Genomic DNA, 17996 nt, shown 5'->3' with positions numbered 1-17996 from the left:
GTTTGGAACAACTAATAATCCTTTGCCTGTTAATAAACTGCATTTTGACAATTTACCCAGAAATGAAAGAATCTTTGATAAATGTTCCACAAACGACATTGTTGATGAGTTTCACTATTTGTTTGTGTGCACTTTTTTTGAAAGCATCAGACAAAAATGTTTATCTAGGTATTATAGAATCTGCCCAAACTCCATTAAATTCTATTTTTTTTTGAAAAACAAAAGAATACTGTTAAAACTTAAATCCTTGGTTTCTGCTATACGTAGGTCTTTTTTTTTTTAAATTTATTTTATTACTGTTTTGTCTATTGATACAATTTTTTTTTTGGATTGATTTTTTTGTTTTTTGTTTGTTTGTTTGTATTATGAGTGAAATAGTACTGGTCAATGTGTATACATATTAAGTGACTGAACGAATGAGCGTACTTCTTGTTTTTGACATCGCTCTTTTTATATTTATTGGATATGTGTAAAAGATGAAAGTATGTAATGTTTCAATGCCCCCAGGGGACACACGAAATAAACTCCTTGCCTTGCCTTGCCTTGCCAGCCCATCTAAATACCACTTGAGCCCAGGTGGTTTTCATGAGGCAAGCCCATCTGTGATGGGCTTTTGATGGGCCACCCATCACAGATATGGGATTGCCCACTGGGATCCCAGCAGAAACCCATGTTGGTCCCACTTGGAAACCCTGTTACGAATCTTGGTGGGGACTACCTGTGTTAGCCCAAATGGGGCCCATTTGGCAAAACATGTAGGGCCCAATTGGCTCTGCTGTCTGGAAAGAGAAAGAGGGGGGTGACAAAAACAACGATCATGATAATGACAGAGGCATAAGTGGAGACATCAACAGTAATGACACTGAAACAGATCTATAAATTCTATTTATTGTATTTCACATAAGATGGGTCACTACAATGCATCAACCTCAAATTCAACTTTGGAACCATGAGCAAACAACGAAATCAAGGCAATGTATAACTCTAACAGAAATATAATATAATATAATATACCAAGACTTGAACCGAATCTTTCCCGAGGTATGTCGGGAATAACAAATAAAATGATTCAACTTTCTTCATAAAAGTGTCAGTAAAAGGTGTTTCACAACACTTTACTCTCGCATGGGGAGCGTGAAAACTGGACCAGATAGTTTTGAAGTTTGTTGTGATGCAACATTTTCTATCAAGTTTATAGAGAATGTTCTTCATTTCATGCATGTTTGTATGTTCCTGTGTCCTTTCGCATGCTAGATTACTCTGAAAATAGATCCTATTTTACAGAAAACACACAGAACATGAAAATATTTTAAAAACAGACTGAAAGAAGGAGAACAAATCAACAAGCCAAGTAAACATACAAAACACACACACTCACTCACTCACTCTCATACACATACATGCACACATTTTTTAAACCAGTTCTGTGCCATTGCTTTCACTGTCTTCACTAACATCACCATCATTATCAGGAATGTCGTTGTCGTCGTCACCCTCTTTCTCTTTTCTATTTCTCTCTTTTGGATTTCTCTACGATTTGTGTTGTAAAAGACAAGGAACCAACCACAATGACTAAGGAAATGTTTTGATAAAAATAAGGGGGATTTCCTATGCTTTCTCACAATTTCTTGCATTTGAGAGAAAACATGGGAGGGGAACGACCACACTTTCTCACAATCCTACGATTTCTTTTAAGGTGAGAGGAATCGTTGGGGGGCGCCACAGTCTCACTTTAACTCAAGAGAAATTGTGGGATTGCGAGAAATTGTGGGCTGACAGGGTGGGACTAACTGTATGGGTAACAGTCTGTCCTTCACATCCAGGCTTTGTGCAATGGAGAGGACACTCGAAAAAGGAAGGCAGCCTTGCATCAACACCAGCAAGACACATGATCAGGAGAAAGTGCAGGGATTTGCGTATATGATAGAAAAATCACTCCATGGCCCACCCAGAGCTCATGCCCGTGAAAGATGAGAATACTTCAGAGGTACTGTCCACAATGCCGCCATGTCCACCTTTGGCAACAGACCATCAAATCAGCATACTGGTTTGAGGTGCACTCTGCAGAAAAGACACCTGTCATGGAAGAGAAGAGACATGCCTAAGCAGCATATATAAAGCCTGTCCCAGCAAAGAGAACTTGCAGGTCCTTTGAACTGACTGCAGCCAAGTCCAATGGTGTGCCAGGTGATGTGCAACAAATACTTGGGCAAGCTCTGCTCCTAGATGCAGACTGCGTCTGACACAGGCAACTTCAAGGGGATGTACAATAGTATCAAGCAGGCGCTGGTCCCATGCAGAAGGAAACTACCCCTCTGAAGTTGACAACAGGTGAGGTGATCCAGGTTAGGGCAAAACAAATGGAGCACTGATAAATCGTAAGAGCACTACTCTGAGCTTAATGCCTGGGAAAACATAGTTACCAAAGACGCCCTGGATGCCATTGAATGCCTACCTGTGTCAGTTGAACTTGACAGAGAACCTAACCTCAAAGCTAAATACAATAAGGCTCTGGACTCCTTTGCCCCAGGCAAAGCACCAGGAAAAGATGACATCCCTGCCCAAGTCTTGAAATGCTGTAATGGCACCATCATCACTGAGCTATGTGAGAGCTGTGCATCTGCTGGAGAGAAGGTGAAATGCCATAAGACATGAGAGATGTCAACATCATCACCTTGTACAAAAACAAAGACGACTGCAACAATGATCGCAGCATTTCCCTCCTCAGCATCATCGGGAAGCTTTTCACTTGGGTTGTGAGCCCCTGTCGTTTTCCCAAGGCCTGACTAAGCGCGTTGGGTTACGCTGCTGGTCAGGCATCTGCTTGGCAGATGTGGTGTAGCGTATATGGTTTTGTCCGAACGCAGTGACGCCTCCTTGAGCTACTGAAACTGAAACTGAAACTGTGCTGAAGAAGCTCCAAGTTTTCGTGGAAAGAGTCAAAGCAGAATCACAGTGCGGATCACACACCAACTGGTCTACCAACAACATGGTCTTCTCCTTTGCACAGCTGCAAGAGAAATGTAGGTAGCAAAGACAGCCCCTCCTCATTGCCTATATAGATCTTACAAAGGCCTTTGACCTCAACAGTTAGGAGGGCCTCTTCAGAATCCTCCCAAAGACGATGCTCACCTTGGCTCCTCTGCATCATCAGATCCTTCCATGAAGACAGGAAGGACACTGTCATCTTTGATGGTTCAACATTGTGTGCCTTTGACCTCCGAAGTGGAGTAAAGCAGGGTTGTGTCCTTACTCCCAACTGGTTAGGATCTTCTTTGCAGTTTTAATGAAGCATGCCTTTGGATCTTCACAGACAGCATAAATATTTTACCCCTGCACATGTCAGATGGAAAGCTCTTCAAAAACACCAAAGAAAAAAATCCAAAGTTCACATGAAATGCCTGTGTGATTTCCTCTTTGCAGACTATGTAGCAGTTGCTACCCTCTCAGCTGAAGACCTTCAGCAGCTCATGAACTGCTTCAGCGAAGCTTGCCAAATCACAATCAGTCTCAAGAAAACACAGGTCATGGGACAAGGCGTGGCGAACTGCCCACCCAACATTGAGAATCTCTGATCACGAATTGTTAGTTGTCCATGACTTTGTGTACCTGTGGTCAATGTTTTCAGACTTTCTCTCTCTTGCCACCAACCTACACACGCATACTGGCAAGGCTGCTACCACCATGTCCAGACTGGAAAAGAGAGTATGGAACAAACAGCAATGTCCATATATATATATATATATCTACAAAGCATATATATTACAGAGAGATTATTATACAACTCACACACACACACACACACACATATGTATATATATATATCGAGAGAGAGAGAGAGAGACAGACACAGAGACAGAGTCAGAAAGAGACAGAGAAGAAAACCTAATCAAAATAACACTACCAGGGGTACATTTGATGCTGTACTGTAAGACTGTTGATTCCTTTCAACCTTTTTATACTTCAGCACTGATACGAAGCATGCATTACTTCAGCTGGATGTCTGTATTTTAGAACTGGTACGATCAGCTGTGCTGATTAATAGTTAATAATGATGTTTAAACAAGAAAACAATTACGTAAAGTGATACATACATTTTGAAACACACACACGCACGTCCTGAAAAATATCTAAAAGGAGATCATTTTTAGCATTAATAAAGCACATTATCCCCGATCATCTTGCATAAAGCTTATGTTTTTCATATAATCCTATCGAAAGCTGTCATTTATCAAGATTTATTATTAACATTTGCTGTCTTGCAAGTCTGCAGTCTTTCTTGAACCTGAAAATATCTTAAATGTTTATGTAGATGCAACAGTTTTTGAGTTTCAGTCATTTTAATAATGCTACCATCAAAACTGCATGATCGGACATGCAGAAAATAAGCATTTTCCTCAGAATGTATGACACTGGCATTCAGCCAATAACATTAACAGCCAACTAAAAAAAAAATCAAAAAATCTGAGGTCTTTTGTTTACTACATAGATCATAATAATGAATAGTTTTGACTATGAGAATGCATTAGTAGCAGTTCTACACAGGTTCTAAAATACCATTTTGTGAGACTGGCTAAAATTGCTTAATTTTTTGAAAATTCAAAACTCATATCTCCAAAACTATCTGAACTCCGGATCAGCTGGTTTTAGTGTTTGTGTAGGTAAGGCATCTCCTTAATTTAAAAAAAAGTAAATGTGGTGTGGTGTGGAATGGATCAGTCCGCTCATTTTGATACCTCCTGCAACAGATTTATAAAAGAACATAAAATATTTTGAAGTGACGTTAGGATTTTACCGTTGGATGCTTACTTATAAGATTTTTATCATCACCCCGTTCGAGCTTGTGGTGTGCACTAGGCGAAACCTCAAAATAATTCTGATATTTTTGCGAATATATTTCACTAGCTTTACGTTCGAGTCACTCAGTAGCTTTTCGTGCGAGTCACTCCCCTTGGAGCGTCTGTGTCGCAGCAGTCCATTGACGTCAAACAATATTTAGCATAAACTCAGGACGGGAGGATCATCACCAGACGGCTGAGGTAAAGATGACGTGACAGTGTGCTTGGTGAAAAAGAACACACGTGTGTATGTGTTTTAAGATAGACGAATATTAGTATATTTACTACGTGTAACATTTCATAGTCCGTTATTGTCACTGCAAGGTGGGTCTCATCATGACAGCAGTAACTAATGTGACGTATCATTTCGATCGTCAGCTCTGTGCTACACAAATGGCTGTTGTGGTGATGTCGGTCATACAGTAGCAGGGATTTTCTGTTTTCTTGAGAAAACAAGCTGTGTTTGCGAGTTGTTTTGAATTATCTTCAGAATGATCTATAGTGTATTATAAGTATGATTCTAGCAGTGTGTATCAATTATTTCATATATATATATTATATATAATATATATATATATATATATATATATTATATATATATATCACACACACACACACACACACACACACACACACACATGTATATATTGTTTTGATCAGTAATGTGCTTCCAGCATCTTCACTGACATGCACTGGAAGTGAACACGCACACACACACACACACACACACAAAGAAAAAAAAAGTGGAATCGACAGAATTTATGTTAATCAACAAATAGGAAATGAATACATTGTATAAAGCTTTTTTTTTCTGCAATGGTTTGTTTCATAATTGTTTTTTGTTTTTTTATCATGAATTTACTTGATGATAAGAAAAGACATTTGCATTTAAAAAAAAAAGATTTTATCATTTAGAATATGTGGAATCATTCAGTAGCAGGTAAATTTTAAGAATGTGTTTGAACTCACGAATGTACAGTAAAACAGAGAGCACTCACAAATTTGACTTTTGAGCATTGTTATTCAAACTATGATTTATATGAATACAGAATTCATCAGAATTTGTGCAGGGGGGTGGGGTGGGAGGCAATCTGATTTTCATTCTTTAGTGTCAGTCTCACATATGTCTCACATATGATACTTTATAGAATAAATACAGTACATACAAATGTGTTTGTATTTACACATGTCATGTGGGTATGCAAAACGCACAAAAGTACAAAACCACTGCAAATGAAACAACATGAAAGAAAAATTGATCAGTCCTTCAGATTGACCAATAATATTTTGGACAAGCATATATATAGACACAGCTGGCACTTTGCAAACATGTACATCTTTTTCACATTTAGTGTTTACCTTGTTCAGGGCCAAAACAAAATGTTCAAGCCAAACAGTCACTTATAAGATTACTTTCCATAAACAGACCTGTAGAACAACAGTGAAGCCTGAAGCAGCTGTGTTCATACTTCTGGATTGGTAGTTAGTACTGATTTTTACATTATCTGTTTTTCATTAATACTGATCAGTTGCATGATCTTTTCACAAATTCTAGGCTTCAAAAAGTTCAATGAGTTTCTTGAACAGAGAGAGAGAGGTTGGATAGTATCATTATGTCCTGTCAAATTGTTTCAGAAAGATGATTCACAGACAGATTCACCACTACTTTTTGATAACCACCTGAAAACAAAGTAAAGCTGTGTAATCTATTTGACAATAGTGACAGCACGTTTATCATTATATGTCAAAGTAATGTATTCCCAGACTGGTCAGTAACTTGAAGAATCACCCCTGTGTTTGTAGTTCAAGTGTATCTGTGTAAAAGTACTGATATACTTTAACATAAATTTGCATTTTCTCACATGCCACAACTGTACAAGTGGTATTGGAATCAAACATGGCAGGATGGTACTTATATAGTTAAAGTTATGAATAAGATCTTTACAGTCATATTCTTTATGATTATGTGAAGAGCAGGGTGAGAAGTCAAAGGTTTAGGTCATCACTTGTCAAACTAGGAAAGGTTTGATAGAGTATGTATATTCTTTGGATATTCTTGTGACTGGCTGAATCGAGCATGATAAGTTTTTAGGTTTTTAATTCTGTACAATATCATTTGCAGGACTGATGAGATCGTAGTGGGGAGATGTGGTAAAGGCACCAGACCTGCAGCATGACTTTTTGTGAACTCAAGCTTGTTGCAGACAAGGACATTGTGGAAAAGTTAATTTGCCTCTCCACTGGCCAAGCCAGAGGAGATAATGGATAAGTGGATTATGGTGACAAACTTCAGACATTACATTACTGTTTGACATGTGACTCATTCTTACTTAAGTTGACACTTGATGAAAAGTACACTGTCAACAAGTCCATTTTGTATCTTCACTAATGTGGTATATCTCAGTGCAGAAAACATTTATTAAAAAAAAAAAACAACTAAAAAAACCCAACAACACACACACAAAAAGACAATAATTCTTCAGATCTGACTGTTGAGAAAGTTCAAGAGTGCACACACTGTGAAAAATTAGTTTTTCAGAATGGATACGAGTAAGTTTTTCTGTCCCCGTCTTTTGGACTACCTGGTGATTGCGGGAAGTCGTCACCCCAATAGTAACAACCATGTATCACAAACACCAGAACTGTTACGTCGTTATCCTCTGGAAGACCACAAAGATTTTGCATTGCCCAATGATGTGATCTTTTTCTGTCAGCCGGAAGGATGCATTAGTGTTGGGCCAAAACGTATGAGCCTTCGTGAAACCACCTCTTTTGTTTTCACATTGACAGAGAAAGACTCAGGTATCATTCGTTATGGCATATGTGTGAACTTTTATCGGCCCTTTGAACGCCGGACTCACTCATCAGAATGCTGGCAGAAAGTAGATCGGTCATCCACAGGCAGCACACATTCAGTTGAAACATTGAGTTCTTCTGAATGTGACCGTCCACGCTCTCCTAGGGCAAGACGAAAGTCACGGGTGCGGAATAATACTCTTACATCACTATGCATCATAAGTCATCATCCGTTCTTCTCTACTTTTCGAGAATGCCTCTTCATTCTCCGTCGCTTGATTGAAGCATGTCATGATCGAAGCTGTGTCCGACGGGTTGGCGGATCCAAAGCTACTGCAAGGTGAGTGTAATATTTATCCAGTTATTAACTCTGTACATGCTGTGTAATCTGCAGATTCATTAATCAAACAGTAAGATTTGCTTCTAAAAACCATTGATAAAAATTACAAGCACAGAAACTGAGAAAGTGGAGGCAACTTATGTACTTCACGTTCTTCCTTTTGTTTCTTCTGCATTCCTCAGTTAACTCGCTCGCTGCCACTGTCCGCATATGCGGATGTCGTAGGACAAAGCGTTGGATGCCAATGTCCGCATATGCGGATTTGGATTTTGAAAAGTCACACTGTTGAAGTGACGTGTCGGATACGAAACTCAAAAGCAGGACTGATTCTTAAGTTATCTCCGGCCAACTTTTCATTCACACACACTGCGTTTGTGCAGTGACACGCTCATTAGCAGACGACAACGAAGCATACCCTCAGTCAGCTCTGCAAGTTGTTTGACAAGATGGCGTCGCGTTGAAGTGTTCGACACGGTAGGAGAGGTCAAACGCAACACAGCGTTGAAGCTACTTCGGAAATGATCCAAACTGAAGGCTCTGATGTTGGAGATAATGTTGATTCGTTGGACTGTGATTTTGAACCATATCCTGATGAACTAGAAATAGATTCAGCCGCTGAAGAGGGTGTTTACAGTGGAGAGGAAAGCGAGTCCTGACCATGTGCCAGTTGACCGACACTGACAACGAAATCACTGAGGAAACGGAAGACTTTGCTGGTGTTTTTACCAGTGATTGGACTGAAAATGGTGAGTGTGTATGTATTATATATATATATATATATATATATATATATGTGTGTGTGTGTGTGTGTGTGTGTGAAAGAAAACATTGTCACATGCTCAGGTGTACAACTGTGTGTGTGTGTGTGTGTGTGTGTGTGTGTGTGATTCCATGCATATGTTTACTTATTTTCTGTTTTACAATAACATGGAGTTTATTTGTAGAACAAGGTGGTGTAGAAATGACTGTAATAGTACTAATACTGATGATACTGTCATTATTGTTTGTAATATTGTAAAAAAAACAAAAAACTAAAGTGGTTTTCTTTGATTACATGTAAAAGAAACTTACCACATTATGCTTCTATTCACATAAATATTTAGAATAAACAAGGAAATAAGCAAACAAATAATTTAAACAACAATAAGAAGAAAGAGTCAGACCTGCATGATTATTTGTGTGTGTGTATGGTTGCAGGGCATGTTGCTGTGCTGAAGTGGCAGGACAAAAAGCCAGTTCATGTGCTGACAACAGTCATGCTGCCAACTACCATGGTCAGTGTGACAACACGACACTGTCCTGGAAGACAGAAGCCAGCTGCAGTACAAGACTACATCACCAACATGGCTGGAGTGGATATGAGTGACCAGCTACTGCAAGTGCAAGGTCTGTGAAGACCTATTCAAGCGCCACAACACACCAAGACACCAAACTGCCAACTGGTGTCCAAAATGTGCAGTTCCACTGTGTGTGAAGCTGCCCAGGACTCGACATCACCTGCCATGAGCTTTTTCACTCCAGACAAGACTATTGTCAGTGATAATACATCAGGTTTTTGTGTACAGTGAACTCCCTTTTTTATGTAGAGACAATATTTTCTTTTGTGTGCGTGATTTTCAACTTTCTCCACCATCTGTTCATACTTCATTGCATGTACTAGGTCTTCAGTTACTCAAATATTGTTAGGATGTGATGTGGAACCTTTGTAAGCTGTTCAAGGACACTTGGTATACCTTTCTGATGGGTGCAAAAATGCTACAAAATACACAAAAAATGAATACCGTGATCAACAACAAGATTGTGAGTAAATAATTTAATTTTTTGCACAAATATGGAACAACATTCACTGAATACACATACTAAATTTCAATTGTCTGGGTGCTTAGTTGTTGTTTTTTGAGAATTTTTTTCCCATCCTATACAAACCTGGGTTTTCTTGGATTTGCAAGGGCAAAAGCTCTTGGCATGGAGTGAGTTAAAACAAATTAATAGTCCGCAGTATTAAATGCATCTTACTGTGATCGACCTGAGTATTTTTGTGCAAGGATTTGATGATAATGTTATCAGATATTATGTATTGGTCAATAGTGCTTTACAAGTACTATAGAAATGAAAGCTGAAAGATCAAAGATAAGTAAAAAAACACACACACATGCACATGCACACACATGACATTCATGCACACACGTGTACGCACACACACACACTCGCACACACATAGGAAACCGCACCCACACTCCTATCTTCATCCTCATGCACACACATCCCAGTCAAATAATCAGTCTGGATGGAAAAAGTGCATTCTTGAATAGTAGGGAGGAAATAGGCCTTAATCATAGTAATGGGTAAAGAGAGATGACCTGAAAGACTCTGGGGACTGACTGTGTCAGACAGATTATGATAAGAGAGTTCCAGAGCTTAGCTGCTGAGAAAGAAAAGGCTTGTTGGTCATGCTGTTTGCGTGTGGAATTACGAAGCTGAAAGAGCCTGGTGTCAGCTGAGGATTAAAGGGACTTGGAGGGAATGTGTATATGCAGGGATGTGAGAGCTACATGGAAACGCATGAATGTGCTTTTCCATTTTATTAAAAAAAAAAAAAAAAGAAAAAGAAAAAGAAGAAGCGACTGTCAGTTGTGTGTGACTGCCACAGAAAAGCCTGAGAGGCCATTCCTGAGTCCTGTGCAAAGTCCCTGACAGTGGCTGTTGCGATGCTTCTGCCAATGTATTTGATGACAAAATCGGGAAAAAAAAGCTTCGTGCTTTTCATCAGTCCTGATAATGAAAGGCCTGTTTCTAACCAGCTGCTGTGGTAAAGTGGTTAGCGTCGCAGACTGGCTGGGAGGACGTGGGTTCAATGCTCAGCTCCTACTCAGAGTTTAAGTGTTCTGTGGGCTTAAATAGGAAGACTTGGATGACAAGTTGAGTGTCTTCCACTTCGTAGATGCATCTTGGGTGTGTTGCTCAACTTTCTTGACCAACACTGTAAGTGTCTGTACCTCTTGAGCCTGGTTAGCGCTGGGATATCATCATGACTGTCATCTTCTTCCTCCTTCCTCAGTATCAGTATGAAAAAGTCCCAAATTGTGTGGCTATCAAGCCCTGCTCTCGTGGTGACCTCAGTTTCGATATCCCTCCACTTCCATGGGATGAAGACTGTTGAGGTCTTCAGTGTTGGTGTATTCATTGGGGACTGTCATTGGATGGATGTGGTGGCAGTCTTCACTCTGGGGGAGACACTTACTCACTCTGTCTCCACGACTAAACCATTATTGTTGTCAGTAGGGGACTGGTGTCCTAAGTATGTTAAATCAGAACAGGCACTACTGAATGCCAATGAAGTGACTCGGCAGCAGAGCAGGGTCTCCACTGGTGTGTGTCCTCCTGGCATCCTAACATCAGTGGTTCTCTGTGGACTGCCAGGGCTGGGACTGTGACATACGAACCCCGTTGTGGTCATGGATGGGTGACTCAGAATGAGTGGCGTGGGAGTAATGCCACTGTAATTGTGCAGATAATGGGTGGGAAAGCCGTTTCTAATCTGTTCTGCATTGATGGGACCAATTTTTGTGCCAAACATTGTGTTACTTAGATCCGGTTGAGAGTTATTCTGAGTCATTTTGATGAAATCTAGCATGCTTCGAATTAAAAACAACAAATGCGCTTTGAATTAAAAACAAGCAAGAAAAAAATCACTACAGTCATTAGGAGCACATGGATGTCTCTATGGCCCTGGAACGAACACACACACACACACACACACACATACTGGTATACGCATGTACAAACACCTCACACAGACGCATACAGACAGAGACACATGCACGCACACATACATGAGCGTCTGTGTGCGCACAGGCATGCACACATGCATGATCTCTGTCTCTGTCTCGCCACTAGGGCCATTTGTATGACTTTAGTTTAATGCAACTTGAATGCAACACAAGAGAGGCAAGGCCTTCAAGACTTACTTGTGATACACACTTAAAAAGATACAAATACAAATAAGATTAAATCTGAATTGACAAACAAAATAGTCAAATGTGTTATGTGTATATTTTAAAGCATTCGTTAAAAAAAAAAAAAGGCATAAAAGCAGATTTGAATCAAGCACGTTCGGGTTGAGTGTAAGTAATCTCACTCACAGCTCTAACCTGCATCTACAAATGATGTTAAAAAATTAATACTTAAGCTTTTTTTGTAGCGTGATATATTGGTTATGGTATTTGAGGTGATAATGCTGTTTAAATCCTGTTATTTTGCTATACCTCAGGCATTTTAATTTAAGAAAGTCCACGGTAAGGGGGATGTTGTATCGCCTCAAGCACATCACTACATACATCCACTTTCTCCACATCTGCAGAGATAGTGTTAATGTTCGACTGGCTCAGTTACCGACAGAAACTACAACACAGTCCATTCAATTCAGTTTCTCGTTTATGTACATTCTAGTTAATTCAGTATCCACTTAAAAATATTAATATGCAGTAAACATGTCGATGATGTAATTAGTGTCATTGTATATGTTCTGTCCAGATTTTGTATTTCTTTTCTTTAATTGCGAACAAACAAAAAAATGAGGTCATGCCAGCTTCAAGTCAAACCATTTTCTGGATTTGTATACTCAGTGAAATAAACCATTCATGATCCAGAAATACAGTTTAATCCGGAAGACTTTCAACCTATTATGACTGTGAAGATTTTTATCCCCACTGCTTAAATCCAAATTTGGTATTGGTAGACAAATTATTTCCAGAGAAAATGACAGTGTTAAAGTTTACCATGGACACACAGACATATATTCAGACACACACACAGACAACTGAACACAGGATTATTATATACTAACATATACTCACATTGTTTACACAAGTGAGTCAAAAAACCAAATTTTGAAATTTAACCAGTTGAGTGCCTACAAAAGTGTTGCCATATTGCCTGTAAAATGTCCACTGACGTCCTGCATATGTTCCGATTTTTCCTTCATGGGAGTTTGGTTCAATGCACACAAACAGATTCTGAATGGTTAGTTTGATGTGTCTGGATTATATAAATACCATTTAGATGAGCATACATCAGGTAGAAGACCCCTTTCTACTTGATAATAATTTGCTAACTGGACCATGTGAAACACGTGGAAAGGGAGTTGCATCAAATGCAAAAAAAGGCGTTGAAAACTTTGTCCAGTAAAGGAAGTGGTCCCAGTCAGCAGATTTACACAATCTGGAAAGCTGTACATATGATTATGGACAGCTATAGCGATGGAGAAGGATCTGCCATGTCTGATGATTGGTTTGAACACGAAGGTGGTTGACAATGACAGTGATGAAACTGACACTGTGACAGCCCATTTAATGGTAATTGAATCAGTCTATCCAATCTTACAGTGTTTTTGAGCAAGTGGCTGTGACTGGCAGAACACGTGCAGCAAGTGTTGGAAAAGGGGGAGGAGAGGGAGAGTAGTGATGCAAGAGGATAGGTCGAATGTTAGCCAGAGGGTGTTGAAGTTGGCGTGGCAGTTGGACGCCAGTGTACTCACATTTCAATGTATACTGCAGGAAATAGACAACTGCCAATGTTCCACGATTTTCACAAAACGCAGGGTTGAATGTGTACTGGACATGAAACATCTGCTTTTTGTTTTTAATGCATTTAGTCACTGGATCAGATAGTTGTCTTGTTTGAAGAGGGAGGCAAGCCGGATGCACAGCAGACACTTTTATCGGATCATGTGCAATGTGGAGGGAGTGAATGTCATCAAAGAACTTCACCCTCTAACTGGGGAAAGCTCTTACTAGTCTTAGCTGTCAGAAAGCTTTCCTGTTCAGTTTCTGACAACATGACTGACTTTTTATGTTGACTGTATGCACATTTGTCATGTTGGGACAGTTATTCATTTACACATTAACATGAGTAGGAACACTATTGAAGAAAAAAGGAAATTCAGATACACAGAAAAACCATAAAGCAGGTCAAAATGCTGAACATACCATAATATATTGTCTCTCTCTGAGACAAAGTATGTGCATGAAGTAATGATGAATGCAAATATATAATACAGGCTGGAACAGTGGCCTTGTGTTAATGCTCCTGAAAGCAATCAAGCATGAAAATAAGTATCTTTATTTATAAGTATCTTGTGCCAATGCTAATTTCAATTTTTCTGGTACTCATAATTCACAGTTTATGAACAGCTTGTCCAAACATATTGAAATAGGAATAGTAATTCTAATTGAATTCTATATTTTCAAATTGGCATTAGTACATTAACACATTCAAATATATGCATGTGTGCGCGCGCGCGCACGCACGCACACGCACACACACACACACACACACATATGCTCACCCCCAAACACACACACCACACACAGACACATGCACTCAGTCAGTCAGTCACTCATTCACTCGCTCATTCACACACACAGACACATACACACACTATCTCTCTCTCTCTCTCTCTCACACACACACATACACAATAGTAGAGTAAGCAAATGTACTTCTGCCAGCACAGCAGATTTCTCAGTGTGAAATTTGAGCTGCCTAGGGACAGCACATCACTATAACCCAGCACCAGTCGCCTTTCTTCTATCTGCAAGTGTATGATTTTTATTGTAGAAATGTATTTTTCATCAGAATTTTGCAAGGAACTGCTCTTTCCTTGCTATTTGTTCTTCATGTGCGCTAAATCGACAATGCATGTTGTAGACCTGAACACCACTCAAGATCCAGTGAAAGGAAAAGTAAAAATTCCAGTCCATGTGTGAATTGAACCTGTTGAAACTTGATTGCTTTCAGGAGCATTAACACAAGGCCACTGTTCCAGCCTGTATTATATATTTGCATTCATCATTACTTCATGCACATACTTTGTCTCAGAGAGAGACAATATATTATGGTATGTTCAGCATTTTGACCTGCTTTATGGTTTTTCTGTGTATCTGATCTGTATATATATACTATTGTACTAATATATATGATTATATATATATATATATATATATATTCATAATATAAAATGTATTGTTTCACGTGAGGCGCTTAGACAAGTTAGAGCCCATTTTATTTGGAGTTTGCACTATATATATATAAACTTTGTACTATCTATTATTGTTTTTAGTATTATTATTATTATTCTCTCTCCTCCCCCGCCCCCTCTCTCTCCATACATTTTGTATACATTACATGTATGGATAACAGATTCCTTGAGATACATGTTTGAAGGGACAGAAACATGTTAATAAAGTTCATGATATGTTTGTGTGCTTTGCTGGTTACCAGTATCATTCATTCACTCAATCATTGTCAGTATAATTTACTTGATCGTATTTGGTAACGTCAGCCAAGGTGCCTTCTCTTGATATCTTAGATCTGCATTTTGTTATGAATAAATAAAACAACAACCCACATGTCCAACAAAACTTCACATCATATGCAACACAACTCAGAAGAACTGATGAATGAATTCATGTGAAATAAAAACTGACAATCTGAAGGTGATTGTCTTGTTCCTCACCCATGAATGACAGGATGAGAAACATTATCAACAGTTTACACAGGGTCTGGGTTTGATTCCTGCTCTCGACCTTTTTACTAAGTGTCTAGACATTCACTATTCAGATGAGACAGTAAACTGAGATCCTGTGTGCAGCAGGCACTTGGCGCACTGAGAAAGAACCCGCAGCAGTATAAGTGTTGTCCTCTTACAAAATTCAGCAGAAGAAATCCACTCTGATTGGCACACAGATGTACATGCACTCCAGGCCTGACTAAGCACATTGGGTTATGCTGCTGGTAAGTTTTCAGTTTCTCAAAGAGGTGTCATTGCGTTCGGATAAATCCATATACACTACACCACATCTGCAAGGCAGATGCCTGACTAGCAGCATAGCCTAACACACTCAGTCAGGCCTTGAGTGCATGTATATATATTTGTGTACCTATCAGAATGGATTTATTCTTAAGAATTTTGCCATAGGACAACACTCTTGTTGCCATGGGTTCTTTTTCATTTTGCCAAGTGTGTGCTTCACACAGGACCTTGGTTTATCATTGCATCCGAATGACTGAACGCTCAGTTTTAATTTCCAGTGAAACTTGGTAGAAAGGATGAGAGCAGGATTCGAACCCACACCTTCATAAACTCTTTATATTGGCAGCTGAGCATCTTAACCATTCTGCCACCTTCCTCATGCTGCTCAGGCATCTGCCTAGCAGATGTGGTGCAGTGAATATGGATTTTTCTGAACATAGTGATGATTCCTTGAGAAACTGAAACTTCAAAGTTTACATTATTATGTAATGGTTTCTCTAGGTCTTAAATATCTTTGTTTTATATCCCTCCCGAAACATGGAATGGGTCAAACAGGTTTTCCCTTGCCCCTAGGTTGGACTCCATGGTTGGTGGTAAGAGAGGGATGAATTTGAATAAATTCTTATCATGACTTCCACTTCAATCATTCCCCCACAGAGGAACTCAGGAAAAGAGCAGGGACGGATAGTGACTCTGACTCTGACACGCAGGTTTGAAAGGTTTGTGGTTTCTGGGCATTGTGGCTGGTGGTGGGGGGTGCTGATACTGACAAATGCTTGTCTGCTCTCAGCCCTTTTGCCTTCCAGAAAGGATTCCAAGGATTGGCCAGTACATTGAAAATTCATTAAATGTTTCAGGAACAGATCCTTCCTTGTGGAGTGTTCATCTAACTACTTAGAGACAGTTCGAGCTATTGATGAAGGTTAACATATATTCATAGATTGGGCCATGAAGGTCTCACCTCACAAACTGCTAAATTCTTCAAAACAGGTCATGTGGCCACATGCAAGAATGTTGTAAGGAGTAAGAGGTGTGGGGCATCTGCTCAAAAGCAGTTTACCAGGGTGAGTGCGACTGTCCATCCCTTTGTATGAACTGCGATTGCAGCCACCCATCCTCCAAGTACTGCCCCACCTGGAAGAAAGAAAAGGACATCCAGAGAGTGAGAACAGAGCAGAAGATCCCCTTTTTTGAGGCAGAAAAGATTGTGGAGGCCAGTTTGCCAAAAGCAGTACCTTCCTATGCAGCAGTAGCGTGGGCCAAAATCAGCATCGCTGTTCAGACTGTTTCCATAGGAATGCAGACACACACGCCAGTCAAGGGAAACAAATCTTCGGCCTCAGGTAGAGGTGTTGTATCCATCTCTTTCCTCCCTGAACAGCCGTCTTCTGCTGGGCATGGTATCCACCCCTCATCCGTCCCCTCATCAATTAGGTCCCTCAAGCTGGTGAGAATACCAGGAAACCCCCTCCCTAACCAAAACCAAATAAGGGGAAAACATTGCTCTACTGTTGACTATCTGAACTGCCTGGAAATACTTTCATGAACAAGCAGAATGCCATGGACTTTTTTTTTTTTTATACTTGGAAAAGGCCTATGATACCAATTGGAAATTTGGTATTCTCTCTGATCTTTACAACCTCAGCTTTAAAGGACACCTCCCCAATTTGTGCACAACTTACAAGTCAACAAGATCTTCCAATCTATAACTTCTGGACCTGATTCACCATCAAGTCTGCATGTTCGCACCACCACTGTGCATAGAGTTTGTACGCAGAGATGGGGAAACCATCTCTTTCCAACTGCAGACTGAAACTGTCCCTCAACTTTTGTTTGAAACTTTTCTCTGAACTGAAACCCAGCCTATGAGTATGACAGTGTTTTTAACAACCCTTTCAGTGAGAAATTTGACAACATTCCAAATTGCATTTCTCCCATGGGACTCCTTATCCTCCCACACATGGAAAATGTCGAACTGTCGGAGGCATCTCAGACTTTTCAAAGCTCCCTGACAGCCCACTGAGGACCTTCAAAACACCTTAGGTCTGCTTCATTCTGGCCTCACTCCGAAAAGAGCTATTAAACCTACTTTTCTGAACGCTGCCACAAATTTCCCTCGTTTCGCAAAGACTTCACTGATGGTTCCAAGTCTGAGGATGGTGTTGCTGTATCTATGTTCAGTCCTGCTATTCCTGACCAACCCTCATCG

General features: G+C 39.8%; 1 protein-coding gene across 1 annotated transcript in view; it reads left to right on the top strand.

Moving 5' to 3' along the window:
* Nucleotides 1–4910: 4910 nt before the first annotated feature.
* Nucleotides 4911–17996, top strand: part of LOC143286832 (MAP kinase-activating death domain protein-like) — a 296616-nt gene continuing 283530 nt past the window's right edge. Inside the window, exons 1-2 of the mRNA XM_076594655.1 lie at nt 4911–5039; nt 6961–7974. Coding sequence (XP_076450770.1) covers nt 7379–7974 — 596 coding nt within the window. The 5' untranslated portion in view covers nt 4911–5039; nt 6961–7378. The remainder of the gene's footprint in view (nt 5040–6960; nt 7975–17996) is intronic.

This window comes from Babylonia areolata, chromosome 10 (assembly GCF_041734735.1).
Source record: "Babylonia areolata isolate BAREFJ2019XMU chromosome 10, ASM4173473v1, whole genome shotgun sequence".
Classification (NCBI taxonomy): domain Eukaryota; kingdom Metazoa; phylum Mollusca; class Gastropoda; order Neogastropoda; family Buccinidae; genus Babylonia; species Babylonia areolata.
Note: the sequence above shows the minus strand (reverse complement) of the source record. Positions and strands in the feature narration are given on the sequence as shown.